The following is a 23,946-nucleotide window of genomic DNA, read 5'->3' as shown; positions in this document are numbered from 1 at the left end:
TACTAATACAACTTTTATAGGAGGTGAAAATCATTAGAACACCGGACACATCTGAAAGTATTGGCCTTTTTTTTGCCTTCAAATCCTGACCGTGAAACATGCAGACGGTTTCTCTGAGCATAACACATATCAGATGAAATGAGTCCTTCTGTCTTTATCTACTTTTAACTTTAATATTTTGTTTCTTCACCTTTAGCAGCAGTAACAGCAGCACATGTCTCTGGTAAAGTGTTAATACATTTCCTGAGAACTTCAACACTGATGTAATCTTGTGCCTCTTACAACTTCAATAAAAGGTTTTCCATTAAATGTTCAATAGGTCTGTCCAGTTAATTAAACAACTCAGCCAAATTTGGTGGATTGAGGTCTGGACTTCAGGGGGGCAGTCTATCATTTCCAATGTTCCTTTTATATTTTTATATGGACAATGATGAATCTCCTTATGATGGCTCCTTCTGCGGTATATAAAGATACCATATCAATTGTTTCCATTTTCATTTTAACACCCAATTCAACTGAAAACTCTTGAATATTCCAAGTGTTCTAATAATTTTGGCCACCATCGTATGCATCATCTTTACTCATTATTTAGCTGGAATAAAACAGAGGACCGTTCAGTCATGAGTGATTTGTGGATTGATGCGTCCGTCATTCACTGCAGTACTCCTTCAAAACACATGAGGGCAGTGTCGTCTGAATGACTGTTGGATGACCTGTTTCAAATTTAACTACCCTTTCTGCTTGCATTTTTACAGGAATCTTGAGTGTATTTTTGATTTAATTCATAATTTTATTTTTTACACCTAAGACTATTCCAAGTGGCAAACTCTGGTCCAAAAACATGGGGCAACAAGGAAGCACTGGAATCTGCAGTTCATGGAGTGTCCGCTCAAGGCTTGCTCCAGAAGTACCAGAAACCACATATACACCAAGCAACAACTAAAGACAGAAAACAAAACAAAAATCATTTTTTCACAGCAGGAATAAACATGTTTACAGCAAAATGTTTTCCATCTAAATAGCTGTATGGCGTGTGTTTTTTTTCTAACTTGGCAGTTTAGAGGTTATTAAGATGATGAGTTCGTCCAATCAGAGGCACAGCTCAACTGATAGACAGGTGGGTGCCCTAAAGCTGTGGAGTTCCAAATCTCACCCCATTTCCAATATGGCCTCTGCCAATGATTTTTTTCAAAACTCTGTTTCTGAAAAAGATGGGTGACGTCACTGAGACTACAACCATTTATTATACAGTCTACGGACTATGTGCATATGATTCTGCATCTTGACAGGGCTAAAGAGGCCTAAGGCATAGGCTGTGTTGATATGACACAACACTATAAACCAGATTTAAATGCTCTCATATTAGTACCTGATACATCTGAAGTGAAAACCCTGAGTTTACAGTGATAGTTCATAACAAACTCCTTGATTTCTCTAACTGAAGCTTTAGACTTTGTTAAGCTCTTTCAAAGAAAGCTGAAGTATGTTGAGTTTATTTTGTGGTACTTCTCCAAAATGAAGGAACATCTCACAGTTAAGTGTATTAAAACTAGTTCACACAGGTCACATTGAACTACACTAAACTACAATCATACTGTGTATCTAGGTTTATAATGACAGACTCGTCCTGCTGGTTGGTTTTCTGATCACCAGCACATGTGAGTCAGACTGAGACCAACAAAGATGTAATGATCCTGAAGAAGGCCTGAGGGTCAAAATGTCGTTAAATAAAAAAACTGAATACAGCCCCAGATTGTGGGACACTTTGTTCACAAATTAGCTATTGCCAGAAGTCAGCACCTCAAAATCCTTTCTTAGAGTGACCAAAACGCTCCCTTTGATAACAAAATGATGCACATTAAACATTCTTACTGGCTGCTACTGGAGATCAGGACAGATTAAGACACAGTTTATAACTAAAGACAGTCTCAGGATTTAATTAGTGAGATTTTCTCCCCATCACTCTGAAACACACACACTCACGCTCATACACACACATCACATTACACATGAGCTCTACATTAAGCTGGATGACACAGCCTGGACCTAAACTCATTCAATACTCCTGGTCTCCTTCTGTCTGAGGGACTACGAATACACTCTCGTCTTTCTTTCTAAATTAGAATAAACAAACACACACACTTTCTCTGAATGAGACACACAGGCCTGGGTTAAAGTCATTTTAGTGGCACTTTCTAAATTTCAGCTTTTTCTGTTGTTTACTTTTTTTATCCAAAGAGCTTTTGTCACCTGGGCCTTGTAGCCCTTTCTGCCCGTTTCAAACCTCAGCTCACACCTGAGCTAGGATGTGGTGTGTGAGCAGCTGTAGTAATAAAAACACACAGAGAGTAAATGAAAATGTGTCTGTCTGCCTCCCCCACACTCACCGGGACTCGTACTGGCCTTGCTTTTCTAACGGTCTCATCTTCTTCCTGATGATTGGCAGTTTAGACGTGTCAATGACTTTGTTTTCTCCGCTGTTGTAGGTGAACTCCAGCACGCCGTTCCACTCGCCCTGAGCCTTACACACCACGTTTCCTGTCTGGTTCTGTTTTACTTCTGCGGTCACTCTGAGGGAAACAAAGACAAACAAAGACAATGAAATTCACCAACTGTGGCAAATAGTAATGTTTTAGTTTAAATAAAAGCCTAAGAAATACTTTGTTATTCTTTTAATGACACAAATTTATCTAATTCAGTCTTTCTGAGAAAACAATCTTGCACATTCATTGACTTTGTAGCTCATTTCAGCTCAACATCACTTTGTTCAGCCTCGTCCACGAGTACAGAGCTCATAAACCGTGCCTGTGTGTGCTCACCTGTGAACTTTTCCCCCATAGAAAGGCTTGGTGTGGAAGGTGACGGTGGCAGAGTACCCACTCTTGGCACAGTTTATCGTGACTTTCCCACCGAGCTCCACCCACGGCATAGTGAGGATGGAGCGGGCGTAGGCACAGGGCAGAGTGAAGACATACTCTTCATCGTGCTCCAACAAATACAGAACACCTGCAGAGGAACAGAAAGAATCACCCGTGGATGTTTGTAACTTTTTAAACTTTTCCACTGAGACAGGAGTCAAACAACAACTTTACAAAAAGATATTTAGAAACAGAAGCTCTGGAATAATAGTAAACAATGTAAAGTTTAAATACAAAATGTGGTTTACTGCAAGAGGAGAGCTGCAGTTTGGATCCAAGGCGTTGTGAGAACAATGAGAGTCTATCTGAACAGTTTCAGGACGTGTGAATGGTGCTGCACACAGCTGGAGATATCTAACAGGTTACAAGACAGTTTGGATTTGTAGCTTTGAGTTTACTGAACTCCTTTCTCTATCTCTGTCTGGACTCTTGTTACCCGTCCAGTTCGAGCCTGAAGCAGCAGGTCAGGCATTCATCATAATAATGCTGTATTGTGGCAAAGCAGTGGCGTGCACTGACTTTCTGAAGGGCAGGTGCACTTTTGCCTGCCAAAAGAGCAGTTTATTGTGTTTTAACCAGAGTTTTTTTTTTTCCAACAGCTGGGCCATGAGGGGAGCCTGACCACCCCATCATCCTACACACTTCAACACAAGGCTATGGTCACCTTAAGCTCAAAAATCAACCAATTTATGAAGAATATACCTGAGTGATCATTAACTACCTGCTAATTCTGACAAAAAGATCTCATCCACCCAGAGTCTTTTTTCCTGCTGCAGATTAAGCTAAAAAGTCCTGAACAGTTTTTTAATCCTAAAGTCCAAAATATCGTTAAAAAAAAAAAAAAAAAAACACTACAGAAAACATATTCCGACTTACTGAATCAAACAAAAGCAAATGTTATAAATACAAAGGAAAAAGGCATTAACGGCCAAAGAGACAATAACAGGGCTACCACTTCACAGAGTGATATGGACAGTGTTTTAAAGTTGTTGTCTCAAGAATTACAACAGGAATGAGGTAGGTGACATGAATGTAAAGGGCAAAGATGTTAAGCGTTAGGAAAACCAAACCCAGCTTATGAAAGTAACGTCACATTGTGCCAAGAACGTCTTGTAAACTCTGTCAGATTTACTCTGTGAGTTGGGTTTGTAAAACACGCAGTGTGAAAAGCAGAGTGGCCATGTGAGAAGAATTCTGTTCAAACATTCCTGATATTCCTCCAGGGTTGTGTGAGTCTCTGAAGAGCATCCAAAGACAGACAGGTTGGGCGGAATGTCTCTGGGATAAGATCCAGAGAAACACTCAAGAACTAAGATCCAAAAGTTGCTTAAAACAGGGAAAAACCTCTCTTTGGAGAGTCTAATCACTTCTTGACTGTACCTCCTGACGTATCTTACAATCCCCGAAAAAATACACAAGAACGTCAGGTATCAATTATCGTTAAACATAATGTAAAACCTCTTGTTTAACCTCTTATAGCTACTGAAAACAAAACTTTTCAGAAAAAAAAGACTTAAACACAATGCAACCAAATGATATCTTCAAATCACCACAACAATCGGACGTGAGAAACATTTCTACGAGATTTATTAATTTTTTAAAGTTTGACCACAGCCCATCTGGAATAACTGGGGAGATGGGTTTTTGACCTATACTGCAGCCAGCCACCAGGGGGAGCAGTTTTCGTGGCAACCTCACTTCGAGCTGAGCAAGATGGCATCCATTTTTTTTACACTTTATGGGAAAAACAAAAAAATGGGCCATTAGCTTTCAGCTAATTTTTTTGCCAAAACTTAATAGGTGATTTATTTTAACACCAGGACTTGACCCTGAGACCAGTTTATTGAAGCTGAAGCCTCTTTACATGGAGAACCTGCTCTGCAAACAGAGAGATCCCATTGTCCTGTGATCCCTCCACCACTGAGATACAAACAATAAACTTCATTGAAATTATCTTCAGCCTCTCCTTTTCTTCAGAGGATGAGTTCTCTTGTCTCCACATTTGTAAATGATCTTACATGTTGGTGTGAACCTGTGAAAGAAGTCCCTAAATTCACACCGACATTAAAGCGCGGCACTCATAACCATTCTTCTTTTTTCTTGGTAACAGAGCTGTTTTTCTTCTTCGCTGGGTCTGTTGGGTTTTCTTGGGTTGTACTGCTTTTTTTTTAGTTGTAGTGTCTGTTTGTGACTAAACAGCATCAATGTTGATCTGACATTTTGTAAACTAGCTGGAGGTGGATTATATTCTTAGAGAGCTGACTTCCCCCGGCAGCTGTGGCGATGTAGATACGTTGTGATTCTCTTTGCCTTGTGTCCCTCCTGAGCCCCCGTCCGGCTCCCTTCTCCTTCCCTACTGCTTATATAAGAGACAGCTGTCCTGTTCACAACCACATCTGCTCCTAACACACACACACTCACACACAGAGCCGCTGACATGTGCACACACTCCTTTCTTTCTCTGACGGAGCCACGAGCAGCAAACGTTCTCTATTGTTTGAATTATGCACAGTCAGCAGATACAGTACTACCTTTAATGTGCGTCAGTGTTTCCTATAAAATTTCCCCTGGGTGTGTTAATGTGATGGTGTGTGTGTGTGTGTGCACATGTGGAGAGCCACATTCTGCAGCACACAAGGACATATTGTCTTTGTGCCTCTTTCAGCAGAAGGGTTCACAGGATGTTCAGCAGCAGCCTGGACGTGTCTGTTGGTTGAGGTAAAATAAGACAGGTGACACTTAACTTCTACAAAATGCTCATTTCGTGACATTGATTTGCGCTGCACCACATTAAACACACAGCAAGACACAGACTTTTTTTGACCAGGGTTGCTAGACTCGAGGCGCTGACATTTGCAAGGTTGACAAACAGTTGGTGCATCCCATCAGCTCAGCTAAAAACATAGTGTAAACAACAGCTCTTCTGAAGTGAAGCCAAAACTTAAAGGCTTTTTCTTGTGACTGTCTGCAGTGTGTCTCATAGGGGTGTAATGATCCATCGATATAGATCGATACAACGATTGGTTAAGCAATGATCACATCGATGGAAAGTTGAAACATCGATCAACATGGTGGTCTTCAATGTACGTCTTTATTTTGAAATCCCGACCGGACACGCATGTCCGTCTCCGTCCAACCGCGAGTCATTCCGAAGTTTCCTCTCAAGCCTCACGCACTCAGCGACACACAGAGACACACATGTGAACCTTTTCGCTCTCTGACACGCCACGCCTGATATTTCTCCTGCTGTAAAATGTACTGTTTAGCGCCCACCGAGTCACACCGCTGTAGGGGAACGTGTAGCAAGACGCTGTTAGCATCACAGAGCTAAACGGGAGCCAGACATATCGGCCAATCATAAAATAGCTCTCCTGTATCCGGGTAAGATACAGCTGACCTGACTGCAGAGGATGCAGGCTGCTCACACGACAGGAGTGCATCATCACACGACTGCAGTGAGTTGTCTCATAATTTGATTTTGTAGCGCACTGATCCATGAAATTTCATATAGTTAAAAAGTAAAACAGTGAGAGCTTAGTGTCATTCCTCCTCTACATCGACTATTACACAGTGAAACAAAGTCTGATCACACTGACATACAAACTGTGGTTATCAGGCATCACAGTAAATAAAACTGTCACTGTTAAGTTAGTTAAGTTGATCGTTCTAATTTTGAACAATAGAAATGTTTGGGTTTAATTAAAATCAAAGCTTCACATTTTTGGTTTGATAGAAAATGCTCAAATGTTGGAGGTCAATAATAAAGTTTATGTAATCAGTAATTTTTAATTATAGTGTTGCATCATTACTTGATATAATAATCAAACATTACAGTATAACAGTCAGACCCATAAGGTAATTGTGGTGGAAAAAAAGCACCTTACCTGAATTTAACCAGTTTTAATTTTAAAACATAATTAGATCATACAGATGGCTATAATCCTCTACAAACTATCATACCCAAAGGTCAGCACATCGTTCCACATTTCAGTAATAAAACTATCAAAATAGTTTTGTATTTCTTTCTTGCCTCCGGAGAAATGTTGCTGATTGTGTTCAGTGAGGACATTGTATCGTCTTAAATCGATCGAAGGCCCCTGTATCGTATCGTATCGTATCGTATCGTATCGTATCGTATCGTATCGTATCGTATCGTATCGTATCGTATCGTATCGTATCGTATCGTATCGTATCGTATCGTATCGTATCGCATCGCACCGCATCGCACCGCACCGTACCGTACCGTATCGTGATAGACTTTGTGATATCGGCAAATATCATATTGTTGTCCAAAGAATCAATATCGTATCGTAACGTCATGAAACTGGTGATTTACACCCCTAGTGTCTCATAAACCCTGTATCCCCTCAGATCTCTCTAAGGGAACTCAGTTCATCCAACTCATAACCATCAAATCCCAGTCACTACTGGTGTTCCCTGGGGTTCTGTACTAGGGACTCTTCCATTCATTGTGTATCAACTTCCTCTTGGCAATATATTCAGTGTATGTCACTGCTCCACTCTGACTGCCTCCAGGAAATAAAATCACGGTTCTCCTTCAACTTTCTCAAACTCAGCAGCAATAAAACCTAAGTTCTCCTCATCGATATCAAATCTAGCCACACACAATCAGACAGTTTTTCTGTAACTATTGATAACTCCTCAGTTTGTTCCTCCATTCAGGTTAAATAAGTCAACTACTGTAATCCCCTTTTCTTCAGTTTCCTTCTCAACTTCCCCCATAAACTTCAACTGGTTCAGAGTTCTGTCACTCACATCATCCCCATGAATCACATCACTCCTGTCTGCTAGCAGCTTCACCTGCTCCTTCTCAAATATTGCATCAATTTCAAGATTCTTCCCCTCACTTTTAGGCCATCCATAACCTCGCTCTTCCTCCTCCTCCTCCTCTCTGAGCTCCCGCACTTTGACACATCATGTCCTCTTCTTCTATTTACCCTACTGCATCTCTTGCTCGCCTCACTGGCATGAGGTCTAGAGCCTTTAGCTGCTCTGCTCTGTCTGGTTATGTGTTGATTTTATTATCCCAGTATTCCTTGTTTTTATATGTAACCAGCACATCGTGTCATCACTCAGTGAGGCTGTATTTTGGCTTCACTTTTTTTTTACAAAGTGCGGAGATGAAGGTTAAATACGCGTCCATGAAGTTTATAGCATGTGTGTGGCTTATCGTAGTCGACCAACAGGAGCTCCACCTTGGTGTTTTCCTTTTTGTCTGGTGTATTTAAAGCTCCATCCCGTACGTTTCCTGTGTGTCCTGTCAGTGAAGCAGAGCTATGACATCTCTATGGTAACGGGATACTGATCGTCTTTCTCTGAGCAGGTGTGAAATTAAACATGTACAAACACCAGCTGTTACACCTCAAAGACAGTCATGTGATCATACCCCTGCATCCTACTATCAAAGGATGAGAGGACGAGCTGAGGGGGGGCTCAGATAGTGTGTGCCAGCATCATTCAGAGCTTAATGAAGTCCAGGGTTTCTGACAGTTATGTTAGTAAAGTTTATAGTTCTGACGGTGTGATGTATTATTTATCATTTTATACTGAAGGTTTGGAAAGCAGTCAAAAAAACTAGAGGTAGACCGATATATCGGCCGGCCGATGTATCGGGCCGATATTTGGATATTTGTCTCTATCAGCCATCGGCCGTATTTTCTTTCAAAAAGCCGATTTTTGATCCGTTGTATAAAATGACGCAATTTTTGATCAGGCACAAAAAAGATGAGCACCTCAAACTTGTGGAACCACTTGGATACATTACATACTTTTGTTCAAATTATATTAATAAGTTTAAATTTCTTTTTTGACATTTTAAGAAGAGTGTGAATGTTTACTACTGCTTGTTACATTGTGTGTTTACTCAGACAAAATATTTCATTGTTTTGAAAGCTGAATAAATGTTCAGAGGACTGGACACGACTTGTTGTAATAGATTTCTTTTAGTTGCTCAGAAATTGCTGCGTTTCACAAAAATGTGATAACTATATATTTATTTAACAATCGGCCTGAACATAAAATTGGAAAAATCGGCTATGCATATCGGCATCGGCTGCCCAAATTTGGAAAGCATCGGCTCAGCATCGGCCCCCAAAAAACCCATATCGGTCGACCTCTTAAAAAAAGAGACCAGGACACATGAGAGGACGCTACAAATATTACTGAGCTAGGTCTGTGTTAATAATGGCAGCTGTTTCAGATTTAGTTTTAGTCTGTATACATTCTATCTTTAGTTTGGCACTGAACATTTTCTCTTTAAATTCATTCATATAGCCAACCAGAGATTGGTATTAGGGTTGAACCAAGTCTTTTTAACATCATCATCTCACTTCATTAACAATTTCTCTCGTGTAATGTCTTAGTGTAATGATTTAACCTAAACTCTTCCCTTGGCCTGTCTCAGCTGATCTATGGAGTAAGGAAAGGTCATTACACACATATAAAAGTGCAGCTATAGAAAAACGATCCTTACTCAAAGTCAACAGTCTCCCTTTTGGCACTATGGATCTATTTTCAAGAGACACACTGGACCAAAAGTGTACTGCCCTCTGAACTGCTTTTCATCATTGATAATGAAGTATGCTGACCGGTAGGTGTCAGATGATTCACAAATTAAAGGTAGGGTCTGCAGAAATTTTCAAAAATTCAAACCGGGCTCCTCCTTCTTGGCTCAGTGCCAGCGGCAGCGCACACCCATTGCCCCTGACCATGACTATATGAACACATTCAGAAGCACAGCAACCACTTGTAGTATCACATTTATAAGTGGAAGAGACTCAAGAGCAGTGCACCTGATTTGTCATGTTAGCACAAGCTAATCACTGGGTTATCTGAACCATACCTGCTCAGCAGAAAGCTAACTCACGTCGCTCTTCATCCTGTGCTCTCTCCAAGTGCCCAAAGCGAGTGAAAGACGAGCCAGGCTTCACCCTTGTTTAGTAAAAAGTGTTAACTGTTTGACATTTCATTCCACTTTTGTCGTGTCTGTCTCTGTGCTGCATCCACTATCCAAGCTACACAGGAAAGCTTCCTCTACTTGCTAATCAACAGCAAAGTCACATGTGCACAGGGTGAGCTGTGATTGGCTGATGTAACCCTGCTTACTCTTTGCCCAGAAACGTCCCAATATAACCAAAACATCAACATACAGGCAGAGGAGAGGGTTCGAGGCAGACACCGACACTGATTTAAATGTACAGAGGCCCAGAAGTTACAACTGAGCAGGATTATTCCTGTAAAAGTTGACATTTTATTTTTTAGGAAAATCCTGCAGACCCTTCCTCTAAGAACAATTGTGTTTGTTTTAGTCAGTTTTCTGACAGTTATCCCAACGGAGACAAAAAAGTTGTGAAAGTAAGTTAAAAATTGTTTTCTTTTTTTGACTTCAGTTATGATAAATATAGCTTTGTAGGAGTCTCACCTTATGATATCCTTTGTGTGCCTTATACTTCTATAATATTTACCGCTAATGTGTCATCTTTTGTGGCTTTTGCACTCACTTTCTTTTCCTCTTGCAAAGCAGTTTTATTTGCAAAGCATCTGGCACCCACTGGCCACCGTAATGAAGAGTTGATCCAAACATTGAAAGGACTCACTAAATGTTTCAAACAGATCATGAACTTGAAGACAAGGAGCTATCAACTCTGACAACAGCAAAAAGCCTCAAACATTAAATATGAAACAGACGCCAGACCAGGAGCTGGTTGGGGTTTTCTGATTTTCTGGACACAAGAAAGATGCATAAAGGAGGTGACGACTTGAACCCAAAGCACACCTGTTACAGGTAAGCAACGGTGCTAACCGCTAACTCAGCTGACTCATTGAGTCTGTTAAAAGGATGTACTGTTTGTTTTTGGCAGATTAGACACACAGTGGAGTCAGTATTTATTTTGAAGGTCAGATAGTTTTCACCAACATTTCTGTCCTCTCACTGTCTTATTAATAAAAGAAAAACATGTTCATATCAACATGTCATGGTCATGGAAAATTGGGTTGCCGAACATTCATCCTCATAAGTTTCATGAACAACATTAAGGCTGGATACACTATGCTTCATGCTGGAGTATAACATGATAAGATACAACATCCATCTGATGTGAAAATGACCTCACCGTACCGTTTTGTAGAAAACAAAAGGGAGATGGGAAAACGAGGAATGTTGAGATTGGAAATCATATGGAACCAACTAGAAGATACAGAACATATGTTAAGATATCCAAGGAGGACGAGAATATTGTGAAAGCTAGAGCAGTACACGATATCACAAGCAAAGACAGGATGTTTAGTGACAGATGTGCTGTAATAGATTTCAATCTCCAGTACATTAGTTAAATGTTTGACTGAAGTGATGCATGTATTTAGCTGGTTCCTTATTGTAACATCACTTCAGGATTTATGGTTGCACAAGATGGAGATCTTATAAAAGTCTTCCTAATCAATGATTGTTATCTCCAGCTAAAAAAAATGAGCCTTTAAAATGACCTTAGATACTCAGATACTACGATACAGCTCATTTTCTCTGCATAAAAATGAGATGTACATTTCACGAGGTGCAGGTGGAATCAGCAAACTGTCCTTCTTCTACAACATTCAGTGGACTCACAATGTATTTTCAGAGACTGTGCTGACTGCAGATGGAGGTGAGAGGATGCATCATGTGGAAAAGATGCTTTGAATAACAGACTGAAGGCAGACCTGCAGGCGTAAACAGCTGTGTAAAGGATCTCTCAATAGCAGGTCTGTTCTGTGGCCCATAAAGGAAGCAGAGCGAGCACAAGTTGTGCTCTCATTACTCTGCAGAGGAAACATGCAGCTCTGAAGGACTGAACTATGGACGGCTTTCTCCTTAAAGATCTAACAGGCTGGGCTGTGTATGAACATGAGGTCAGACCATGAGACCACGAGACCATAAGTGGTGTCTGAGTTCAGGATGAATGAGCTTTAACCCGTTCATCATGTCCTATAGGTAAATTAGGGTTTCTTACCTTCCCCGACCATAGACACGCCCACAGACATGCCCATGAACTTGCTCTTGGTCCAGACGTGTGTGTTCACACACATCCTCCTCTCCTTACACTCGCAGTAGAATCCTGACACCGGGGGGTGATGGGAAACCTGCTCCGCCACAAACCGCACATGATAACAGTCTGAGTTCCTCCTGCAGGGTTTATCAGCCCCCCTCTGAGGGGACCCGGGGTTGGAGCGGTTGGCTGTGGGTGCTGGGTTTGGACCAGTACAGTTTGTGGTCCTGAGGGGTTTAACCCGGCCCCGGGGGACGTGCCAGGAGCAGTGGAAGTTCTCCCCCAGGATGGGGTTATACGGCTTCTTGGCCACAGCGCCCTTCCTGCCCTCGTGGAAGGCGGTCAGATAATACTCCACAAAACGGATGATCCGCTCCTCCGCCGTGCAGCCCGAGGTGATGGACAGGAACATGTCGGGGTGAGCCATGAAGTTCGCGTACATCTCCAGCAGGGAGCGCTTCTCCAGGATGAAAGTGGGGAGCACCACCTGCAGAGAGGGAAACCAGGAGGAGAGAGGACTGTGAGATCTGTGCTGACTGAAGATCTGTTTCATCATCAATCATCAAAAGAAGAAGAAAAGTTTCTCTTGAAGTGTCGGGTCAAGCCTCTCCTCATACAGCGCCCCCTGGCAGCTGTGGTTGTGCTTTTTTAGAGGAGCTCACTTTCCCACACTTTGAAAGGCCCTGGGTCAGAGTCATGTGACTCTGATAGTGGAGGTCATACTCTGTTATTGTCTCTCTATTTTCCATCTGGTTACATAAAGAGGATCTGTTATGTAACCTGACCACCCATATGATGCCCCCTCTTCTCCTCCGGTCAATTTGCTGTCCTGGTGGAGGGCCAGAGTCAAAGCATCGACCCCTCCGTGCCTCACAGCGCCCCATCACTGAGCACACAGAGGGACACACGGTCGATGGATGGAGGGATGGATGGAGGGATGAAGGGATAGTTTCTTTTGTTAAATCGGTGATGGACGTGTAAATAATGTGACTCTGTGGACGGATTAGGATCAGGAGGAGGTTTGCAGCCCTGTCATAATCTCTTTACACACATGGTGTTTTAGAGCTCAGGCTCTCAGGTATTCAGGTCTCTGTGATCCAGATCAGTGGTCCATCAGTAATCAGAGCTCAGCGGTCTGAAAGAATCAGAACGATCATGTGAGCGGGACTCAGCTGACTGCTGACGACCAGAGAGGAGGGAGAGGAGGGAGTGGACTCCTGCGATCAGAAGCTCAACTGTTTCCTGCTCTAAACCTGAAAGATAAAGACAAATTCAGACTGAAGTGACTGAATCTTACCCGTGTAAGGTCCATGCCCATCTTCAGCTGAGACAGGAGGTGGATGATGATGCTCCTCTGCTCCTCCTGGACTCCCAGCTCCTCCTCTTCGTTATCATCTGTGTCTGTGGTCTCCTCATTGGGGTCTGCCGTCTCTGGACTGCTGCTCTGACTCTGCTGGTGACCCTGCAGGAGGACAGGGGCAGGAATAAGTAGTAGCGAAGATTGAAGGAGGAAATATTGACATAGTGGGGTGCCAAAATGATGACCTGTATGAAAGAGGGGTGCAGGGGTGAATCACTCTCCTTGAGTTTTTTTGTTAAGCTGTCACGGGTTTCAGCCTAATGCTCTTATTGGAACATAGAAAGCAGCAGAGCCCATCAGAGCTCCAGATTTTGCACAGTGTAAAGACTGAAAACCTGAACATCTTATTGCTGATGGACTTTAGTTTTGGTTTTCAGTGAACAGCTACATGAACAGGTAGATTATTTATAACTGTCTGCAAAGAAGCTAAAGGCCCGCCTCTTTATGTGATCCAAACTCAAACAAAGCTCGGATGAGTTCAGTTTTTCTAATATGGCCTCCACCAATGAAAAGCTTCAAAACTCTGAACTAGAACCGGTAACATCACAGTGACCACAGATCACATTTCATACGGTCTATGGTCAGCACAGATAAAGACAGAGACGTCTCATCAGTTTGATTGATTGTCTTAAATACAGGACTCTGAGTCACAACTCCCAGAGGATAAATGACACCAACATCCACCTTCTACCTTTAAAACATGTATTGTGTTGTATTTATGAGATAACAGCACACATGATTGTGTGTGTAAATGACAGTTCTTGAATTTTAGACAAGTATGTGGATTCAGCTTCTTGTTCATCACTCAGTACAGGAGGGATTTGATACTTTAAGGGCAGTGTACTGTACTGTATGCGGTGACGCTGCTGTTTTAAAGGCTTGTATTTGATTTTTTTTCTGCACTCTTGTGAAATTGGACACTTATGAACACGTTATATTTCAGGGTCAGAGCTCCTGAAGCCATCAATCCATTTTCTACCCCTTATCCTTTTCAGGATCACGGGTAGCTGGAGCCTTTCCAGCAGCATTTTCATTGTAAATTTCTGTTTGCACAGTTAAGATTGAGTAGTCCCAAATTTAGCTCCTGTTTAAATTTAACTTGATTTTTAGAAGCAGTCTGGTAGATACATGTAAGCAACTACTTTAGGCACATTTACCAAAGTAAACCATTTTATTATCAATTTTGTTGAATTGCTGTACAGTTGCACTTCTGCTATGTTCCCAGTAAAATGAGGTTACGTTAACTGTCAATTGTAAAATTAGCCAAATTTTCCCTGGTTGTGGGTAATGTTAAGATTTTCTCAGGAAGAGCATCATCTAGCTTTCAGGCATGATTTATCCTTAGAATATTTTTTTGTTTGTTTAAAAGCAATGGTCACAAACATAGGCTGTGAAAAAAAAAAAGAAATGGACGTCTGATTGCTTGGCTTGAAGTGAGGTCTCCACAAAAACTGCTCCCCCTGGTGGCTGGCTGCAGTGTAGGTTAAAAAAAATCCATCTTTCCAGTCATTCCAGATGGGCTGTGGTCAATTTTTAAAAAATAAATACACCTCGTAGAAATGCTTCTCACGTCTGATTGTTGTGGTGATTTGAAGATATCATTTGGCTGTCATTCAGGCTGTCATATCCTCTTTTTTCTGAAAAGTTTCATTTTCATTCGTTATTAGAGGTTAAAAAAGAGGCTTTATGTTACGTTTAACGATGATTGACAGCTGCCGTTCTAGTGTATTTTTTTCAGGGATTGTAAAATATGTCGGGAGGTAGAGTCAAGGAATGATTAGACTCTCGGAGGAAAAAAAAAATAATAACATTTTTGTCACCCAGCTCCACTCAGATTCCCCCAGAATCCCTCATCATCTCTACTGCACAGAATCTGGCTGCAACTGCTGCCAATGGCTGCACCTGTGAGGAGGGAATTTTGGCTTCAAAACCATACAATGGTAAAAGGCTGAGCCACACTGTCCACTCTATGTACAGTCTATGGTCACAAATAAATATACAGTTATAGGTATTTTTCTTAGTTTGCACAAGAAATTAATATGACATAACAAACGTGATAAGAGTGCGCACCATAATACGATACGCTGCTTCCAATACAGAGGAGAGTTCATGATCTCTGCAATCATGTGCACATTGCTCAACCTGGGATTTGAACTGATGACCTTCCTGCTGTGAGGGAGGAGTGAATCACCGTGCAGCCCAGCTCCTGAAGCTTTCTTAGATTTCCAGAAGTGTGTGTCTGAAAAAAGCTTTTCCTTTACTTAGCATGAAGGGGAAAAACTAAAAAGTTGGTTCTGCGTTTGACAGTTTTCAGTGTTTTTGTCAACACACTGAAGATGGTTGACTTCTTTCCTGTGCTTTTCTTCCACTCAGTATCTTTCCTTAAATTCCTAAACTCACACTCACCCTTTCAATCTGACGCTGATTTGGCTCTAACACCACACGAGTGAAACAATCAGCACAACTCATGGCTTAGCCCCGATCACACGCCACCTCAGATCTGCCCTGGTTCAACTCATGGTGACAAATGGACCCTGGCACCATGGCCTGAAAAAAAAAAAACTAGATCCAACCCAGATTCCTTGGCTGGAATAAAACCCCAAGCTGATTTGGTTCTCCCTCAAGTCCCTGAGTCCTACTGTACCCGATAGAGACCTTTCATCTGTCACACCTATAAAACCAACCCTACACAGATTTATTCATCAAACTGTGGGACTGCTCCTCTGAGCCCGAGAGTCTAAAATAAGAAAATCTGTTAAATAATTCATTAACACCCAGGTTTACTCTGAGGTTACATAAGACTGAGTGAAACACGGCACAGTAACCACATAGAAACCACTCTCAGGCTCCTGCTCCACAGCTACAAACATCAATCCATTAATCAGTCGATAAATCCATAAATCAAAGCAGCGTTTGTTCACACATTTTCTGAGGATCAACTCATCATCACTCAGGCTTTAGAGCTGTATGGGTGTAAGAGGTTCAGGATCCCTAAAGAAAGGGATAAATGAAGAACTGATGAAGAGTTTTTGGCCTTAAGAGTGAATTCATTTACCCTCTCAGTTATTTCCTGTCTGACATTAAGCCAGTGTTGAAAAAGTTCAGTAAGGTTATAAATGTCAGGTCACTATCCTCCTCTTCTGACTTTAAAAATTAAGCACTCTTAGACACACACTCAAATTTTTGGATGGATACACAAAACTATACACACACACTCTACAATTTTAAAGATTCAGTGTTTTGTGACCCATTTAAATCTGATCATGATGATTTTTCAGACACACTCAACATCGGCAGGCTGATAACACAGCTCAACAAAGCATGCATTAAAACATGCAAAAACACACCTACCTTCACACACACACACACACACACACACACACACACACACACACACACACACACACACACACACACACACACACACACACACACACACACACACACACATAAACACACAGTGGTCTCACACTCACGTTGCTGGTCTGAAGGGGAACCACAGATGACATGTTTGGAGTCCTGCTGGACTTCATGTTGACGAAGAGGGGAGACCCCAGATCACATCCAAACACAGAAACCAGCACAGAGAGGATAGCGGAGAGAGGATTGAGTCAGAGAGAGGGGGACAGAGAGACAGAGAGAGGCTGGGACTTTAGTGATGAAGAGGAAGAGGAAGAAGAGAAGAGAAGAAAGAGAGAAAGGAGAGGACTCCCTGCTTCTCTTCTGAGTGATGGATTAACAGTGATGCTGGCAATCCTCTACATCCAAAGGCCCCGCCCCCTGCAAGCGTACACACACACACACACACACACACACACACACACACACACACACACACACACACACACACACACACACTGGACTACATTAAGACCCTCCTCTTCACTCTCTTTCTCTCTGACTTCTGTTTTACTCGTTTGTCCTCATTCTACTGCCCCCTCCCAGTCTGTGACCACACACACACTTATTCACTCGCTCACACACACACTCACAGTGGGCTAGATGTAATTATCTCTCTGTTCTACGCTCTTAGTGCAGCTGCTCCCTCGTCCTCATGTTGAACTCTGCTCACGAGATTTTTTACATTTTAACTCCCAAAGTTTTCTAAAACAATGGATAAAAAGAAGCAAACCTCTTTTCCTCACCAGTAATAATCACTCAGTCTAATAATAAACCTCCTTCACTATACATCTTGGTTCAGAAGTTCCTTTTTCAGTACTTACAGATAGATTAATAATTTGATAATCGATAATTTGATAATTAAGCAGACTGATGAGTATGATGAGCCATGTCACAGGCCAATAGATGGTGCAGTGCATTCCTAATTGCCTCTGCCAAGGAGATTATGTTTTTGTTTGTTTGTCTGCTTGTCTGTGAACTATATAACTAAAAAGTAACAAACAGATCTTGATGAAATTTTCTGGAGATGTTCAAAATGGGATAAAGAAGAAGTGATTAAATTTTGGAGGTGATCTGGATCACCGTCTGGATACAGTTTTTTTTTAAAGAATTTTTTATCATTGTGAGATTGGGCCGTTTTCACCATAATTCCATGTTAAATGGTCAGACTGCTTTGAAAAACAATACAAGACAAGGTCACCATAATTTCTGACAGATGTAAAAGTATGATCCAGATCCCGGCAATATTCTGGATACTAAGATCTGGATTATGAAATATGTGCTGGGTCATCATAATTTTCAACACTGTCAGGAAACAAATTATTGTACAAACCTGCAACTAAAACCAAATTGTAGCAGACAGTCTGCTGAAAGGGAGTATAACATTAAAGTAGGACTAAAGTGTTGGTGACAATCACAATATGCTTGGTGGAGGTCTGTGCTCTCTGAGTGCTGTTCTAGTTCATAAAGATAAAGATTTTGTATCACATTTGGTTTAATGTATGTCCTGTTGAGTTAGCGTGGGCATTTGTGGCTTGAGATGGTGAAACTCTCGTGGCGCATGCTGTAAAGGGTAAAACTGTTGTTTGTGCTGAAAATGATCAAACGGGCAAACGTGGCGCTGTCCCTGGTACTGAAGCAAGCAGCAACCTCTGGTCTTGAAATATGAAGCCAAAGTGTTAAAATTTGCAGTTCACTGAGTAACTACTCGAGGCTCTTTATAGGAGCTTAGGAAACTACATACACACTTATTCAACAAAGATGATCTTTAAAGTAAAGACTGACAGGCGCTTCTCTATCAGCCTTGGTGATGCCACCTCCTCCTCAGCTCCTCTTCCATGTGGAGTGCCCCAAGGCTCCAAACTTAGTCCTGTTCTATTTCCTTGTCCATGCTCCACCTGGTGTTAGTCTTTTAACCAGCCACAACATTTCATTTCTACGCTGATGATACACAGCTTTATGTACCCCTTAAAACCAGAGCTTCTGACACCTTGAGTCCACTGCTGGACTGTCTCACAGACACTAAATCCTGATTGGCTTTCAGTTTTCTTAAGCTCAATAAGAACAAGACTAAGGTTGCTGTCTTGGGACCAAATTGTGGCTGTACCAGCAATGCTGATCTGACAATAAACAGAGATTTCAAAATTGTTAAAAAACAGTTCTTATCATCTTCGTTTTTTATCTAAGGTCAAGTCCTTTTCATCTTTTAATGATTTTGAGAAGTTGAATCACAACACCTATTGATTACTGCAACACACTTTATTTAGGTGCCAGCAAAAACTCTGGTAATTGTTTAAAGCTCGTCCAAAACGCTGCAGTGCATGTTTTAACTGGTAGACGCAAAAATGACCACATTTCCCCATTTTAGCCTCTTCCCACTGGCTTCCTGTGCATTTTAGGTAGAGCTGCAACCAACCATTATTTTTGATGCCGACAAACCTATCAATTTTTTTTTTCGATTAGTTGATGAATCACGATTATTTGTATTTCAACTTAACTTGGTCTCCACTTTATATCAGTGGGTGAAGAGTGCACACTTTTAAAATCCAACCTGTGTAACTCACCCCAATGGTGATCTATGCCAACGTTTTATCTCCTATTGTTATTGTGGTCCAACAGATTGATGTTGACACCAACATAAGTTCATCTACGATTGTTGGTTGTTCAAAACAACAACAAAAAAAGAATATCCTTCAGACCACATAGTTCCCATTCCATATGAAATCTTTAACAGTGAAGCCCTAGGTTTAGGATTGATTTAAAAATGTTTTTATTATTTTTTCAGTCTTTCAAGGCCTCTTAAGAATTTTTAAAACCTCGTATTTTACCTCAGACTCTCAGATCCTCTGATCAGTGTCTTCTGACCGTCCCTAGATCAAGGTTGAAGCTCAGGGGTCACCGAGCTCTCTCAGAGGCTGCACCAAAGCTCTGCGCCGCTCTTCCTCTATATATTAGAGTAAAGTGAACACATGGTAGCTGCTTGCCAAGAGGTTAAAGGTCTGCCTTTACTCCATCACTTTACATCAAATTAGGCAGTCTGTAGTTAGGCTGAGTCAGCATTTCTAATGAGGTTACCAATGACTGGGCTTTAAACTCCCTATCAGTGGAGACTGTATCTATGTATTGAACAGCTCTGAAGCAGATTGTCAGCTGTGACTCAAGGAGAGTGGGAGAGAGATAAACAGTGTTAACAGCAGATTGTACTACCTCTAGAGTTGTTTTGGTTGGTTATTGTGTTTTATCCATTACTGCCCCAGGCACTGGCCCCAGACCCCACTCCTGTACCTCCACAGCCGTGGGGCTTCATTACATCTGAAATGATTGATTACAGGGTTGTCTGGCTCGATATTGAGTTGTGGAAAAGGGGAGAGCTGTGATTTATCTTTTTTCTTTTTTATTCAACCCATCCCTAATTATAACGCTACTGTGAATCTAAGAGAAACTCAGTTTAAAGACAGAACTAATCCCTGATAATCTCATTTTACCATGTGGGTGGTGAAGAGGCGTCAATAACAGAGGGACACTTTTTCAGACTCAGTGAACTCCTCTCTGTTGAAGATTTTAGAGAAAGACATTTACTGACTGCAGTGGTTTAACTTGGTGAGTAGTCACATGATTTATGGACAGAAAGACTTGTGTTAAACCAAATCAGTAGCCATGTATACATGGACCCAAATATTCCGCTTGCATTAGGTTTATTTGCTCAAACGGAAAGAATTTAACCTTTGTATACACCTCATTCCTAAAGAAAAGTGCCAATCCGAATTGACATTTTAATCAGTTTCATAGGGGTGGAATATTCCTTTCCCCAAACCGATTGAGGTATCATGTATCCACTCAGACGGAAAGTTGTCAGGGTACGTTCTTTCAGCACATGCTCAGATATGACGTGGGACGCAACTAGAGACGTTCCTCAACTTTAAAAATGGCGGCAAGCAGTCAGCACTGGAGGAAAGTTTGCTTTTGATCCAAACTTTAAAGAAATGAACATAATTTCAAGACTGGACGGACGAAAAACTCGCAATATGGAGTATTGCAATACTGTGATAAAAAAAATGTCGTCCTCCATCTTTGATAAATTACGCGATGTTTACGTTTTTCTGCGCATGCCCCATTGACTATTCTGTTTGATTATAGCAGCGCATGTAGACCAGAGATTGGAGTATTCCTTTCCATGTATACTATTGTTTTTGGAAAAGTCATCCGGTAAGATTCCATTCAGAAAGATGAAAAACTCCTCATGTAAATGTGGCTACTGTTGTTTTATACTTTAACCAACACCAAATTCTTTATTAGGTCAGGTGTTGTGACTAAATGTGGATCACAACTCTCAGCACCCAAACAATTTGGGAAAGTGTAGAAGAAGTATCAGTACTTTAGTATCATCTTTGGAGATGAAAAGAAAAAACTCTAGACACATCGGTTGACATGACTTGGTGAGTTTTCTGTTTAAAGCTTTGCCCGTGATGTATTGTTACAGAGTAAAGTAGTGATAAGTGCGTATCCATCCAGTGTGTATATGTCTTTTCCCTTTCGAGGGGGGGTCAAACACAGGTCATGTGACCACATCATCTCATATTCACGTCACCTTTAAAAGCAGCGCACAGCTGTGAGTAGAACTCTGCAGGAATCCACGACACACTCCCAGAGGTTATAATCCCGTCTTAATCTCCTCCCATCAGATGGATTCAGGTTGAACTTGTAATTCCTCGTTTGCTGTCATAGCAACCAGCAGCTTAGAAGATCATCTGACTCCTGAACATTAGCACCTTCACATGACCGACCAATCAGCTCAGAGATATGAATTACTTTGTGAGGAACAGGGTCAGGTCTGTGTTTAAGCTTCCTGTGAACAGCTGTGTAGATGATCACTGAGGAGGGTTTGATAAATGTTTGAGTGTCAGGAGGTGATTTTAGCTGATCGTCTATCAGAGTGAGGTCCACAGTGATCAAAGCTCTAACAGAAGATAACAGGTGTGTCTCCCACCTCTGCAGCACTAACAGCATCACATCACAAAGCTGGTCAAATTGTTTTTGGATTATTTCAGATCCTAATCTCTGCCTTCATTTTTAACACAAACTACACCACAAACAAAATGATTAGGAATCTGCTAAGTCATAATCTTGTCCTGCATCAGCGCTGCACCCATGTTCTCAGCTGCACCACTCCCCAGTATCCATCTGCAGACTCTGACCAGAGGGTTGGAGGGGTTTTCTCATATCTTCCATAACTTCCACATATAATAAATTCATGAGGTCAGAGCCTGGACACCAAACTGTGTTCTGCTTTTGAAACAGACATTTCAACCCATAACAACTCATACTACCTAAACTGAGCTCTGGTTGTCTTTTCAGCGGCCAGCAGGGGGCCACCAACAACTGACAAACACATACATACTGTAAGACCACAGCAGTGGCTCTACATGTGCAAAGTTTGCAATAAGAAGTTTACAGTAGGAAAACTTCTGACGCTGCTCATTTATTTCACTTTATGCTTTGTTTCTCTGTGAAATTCATCGAGAAAAATAAGGAGAACTTCCCTTTTCCGTTTTAGGAGTAAGAAAGGAAGAAAGAGGAAAAAGGCATGAAGACAGCAGTAAGTGGGGCAGATAATGAGGGGTAAACTTTATGACTGCATGCTGCTGGTCTGGCCTGTGGGGAGAAACACTTGGAAAGAGGCTAAGAAAAAGAACTGGACTATTGTGGTCCAAAGTCCTCGTTTTAGATCAAAGTACACTTAGAATCTAAGGTCTCTCATAGTCTGCAGTCTGTAAGGATTTAAAGGATAAGTTCGGTTTATACAGCTTTTACATTGTTTATAGAATCAAGTAGAACAAAATACTCACCCAGAAGGTTTTTCCTGATCCAAGCAGTGCTTTGGGGGATATTAAGATCCAAAATCGTAGACAGCGCTGCTCCTAAAACTGCATTAATCGTCCAAAAACTCATGTTTTTCACCAATATACCATCATGGCCCACTCCAGGTTAGTCCTCTGCTGCAGTCTGTGTCACTCCAGACAGCGCTGTGTGGCTGTAATGACCTCTGAACTGACGAAGACTTAGTTTACGTTTGCCCCTCCGAGCATGCACAGTACTCTCTGGAGAGCTGACTCCACTTCCTCCTTTCTTTGCCCCGATGGATCCCATGATACGGACGTCCGCTGCACGATTTTGGATCTTAATATCTCCCGAAGCACTGCTTGGATCAGGAAAACCTTCCGGGTGAGTATTTTCTTCTACCATATTCTATAAACAATGTAAAAGCTGTATAAACCAAACTTATCCTTTAAGGTGTCCTCCCCTGCTTCCTGGTCTGTGTGCTGACCTGTGGGACTATATTTAAATAAATGAACATCATGCTGCATTAAAGAAGACCTAACGGAAGAGTTTGAAACCATCAAGTTATCAGGAAAATGTTTACAGCTGATAGATGTTATCAAATAAAAGTGTTTACAAATGACTTGGTTAGATTTATTGCTACATGACTTTTCGCCCCCTGCTGGCTAATTGACAGAATGCACGTCATTAACATAAAGGCTCAGTCCGCCCCTTTACTTCATGCTGACTACACTTCAAGTACAGTCTCAGTTTAATAATGATGTTCAAAATTACAAACATGAAAAAATGTAAACAGAGAAATCATATTATCCTGCATTAACATTCAGACACATGGATAATTGTGGAGACACAAACTTACAGAGATGTAAAACATAATGTTTGGTAACATGAATCAGGAGAGAATGGGTGGAAAACAGGAGGGAACCAAACGGACAGAGACATAAGAGAAAAAGAGAGGAGAGGATGTGTAGCAGATGTTAGTATTTCACTAAGTCCATCTCTGCTCTGACATTAAGAGTGATGGCTTTCATAAGAGGCAGGAGGGAAGGGGGGCATGTGGAGGTGAAGAAGAGAGAGAAAACTGAATCCCTGACTGAGAGGAGCTGGAGGGATTTTTAGGAAAACTGCAGGAGAGTAGCAGTCTTCACCATATCTGCATCACTTTTCCTGGTTCTCCTCCCCTTGTTCAGCAGAGACGGATAAAGAAATGTCTCATTCACTCCCAAAGTTCAGCCCGTTGGTTTCCTCCACAAGACAACTGAGTTAATACTGGAGTATATACAGTATCTAATACCACTAAAGCCAAGCACACAGTTAATGCAAGGTGCTCTCCTGCTCCCCATACATCTCTGAGTCAAACATTTCAGCATGGCCTTATTTCACACCGTGA

At 41.5% G+C, this 23,946-nt stretch overlaps 1 protein-coding gene across 1 annotated transcript in view; it reads right to left on the bottom strand.

Moving 5' to 3' along the window:
• The window catches only part of LOC141800766 (oxysterol-binding protein-related protein 10-like), a 55,231-nt gene that overhangs the window by 4,124 nt on the left and 27,161 nt on the right, over positions 1-23,946 (bottom strand). Inside the window, exons 7-10 of the mRNA XM_074683543.1 lie at positions 13,257-13,421; positions 11,924-12,446; positions 2,820-3,006; positions 2,388-2,570 (exon numbers count right to left, since the gene is read on the bottom strand). Coding sequence (XP_074539644.1) covers positions 2,388-2,570; positions 2,820-3,006; positions 11,924-12,446; positions 13,257-13,421 — 1,058 coding nt within the window. The remainder of the gene's footprint in view (positions 1-2,387; positions 2,571-2,819; positions 3,007-11,923; positions 12,447-13,256; positions 13,422-23,946) is intronic.

This window comes from Halichoeres trimaculatus, unplaced genomic scaffold, assembly GCF_033239565.1.
Source record: "Halichoeres trimaculatus isolate MK-OKI-2021-1 unplaced genomic scaffold, fHalTri1.1 fHalTri1_scaffold_12, whole genome shotgun sequence".
Lineage (NCBI taxonomy): Eukaryota > Metazoa > Chordata > Actinopteri > Labriformes > Labridae > Halichoeres > Halichoeres trimaculatus.
Note: the sequence above shows the minus strand (reverse complement) of the source record. Positions and strands in the feature narration are given on the sequence as shown.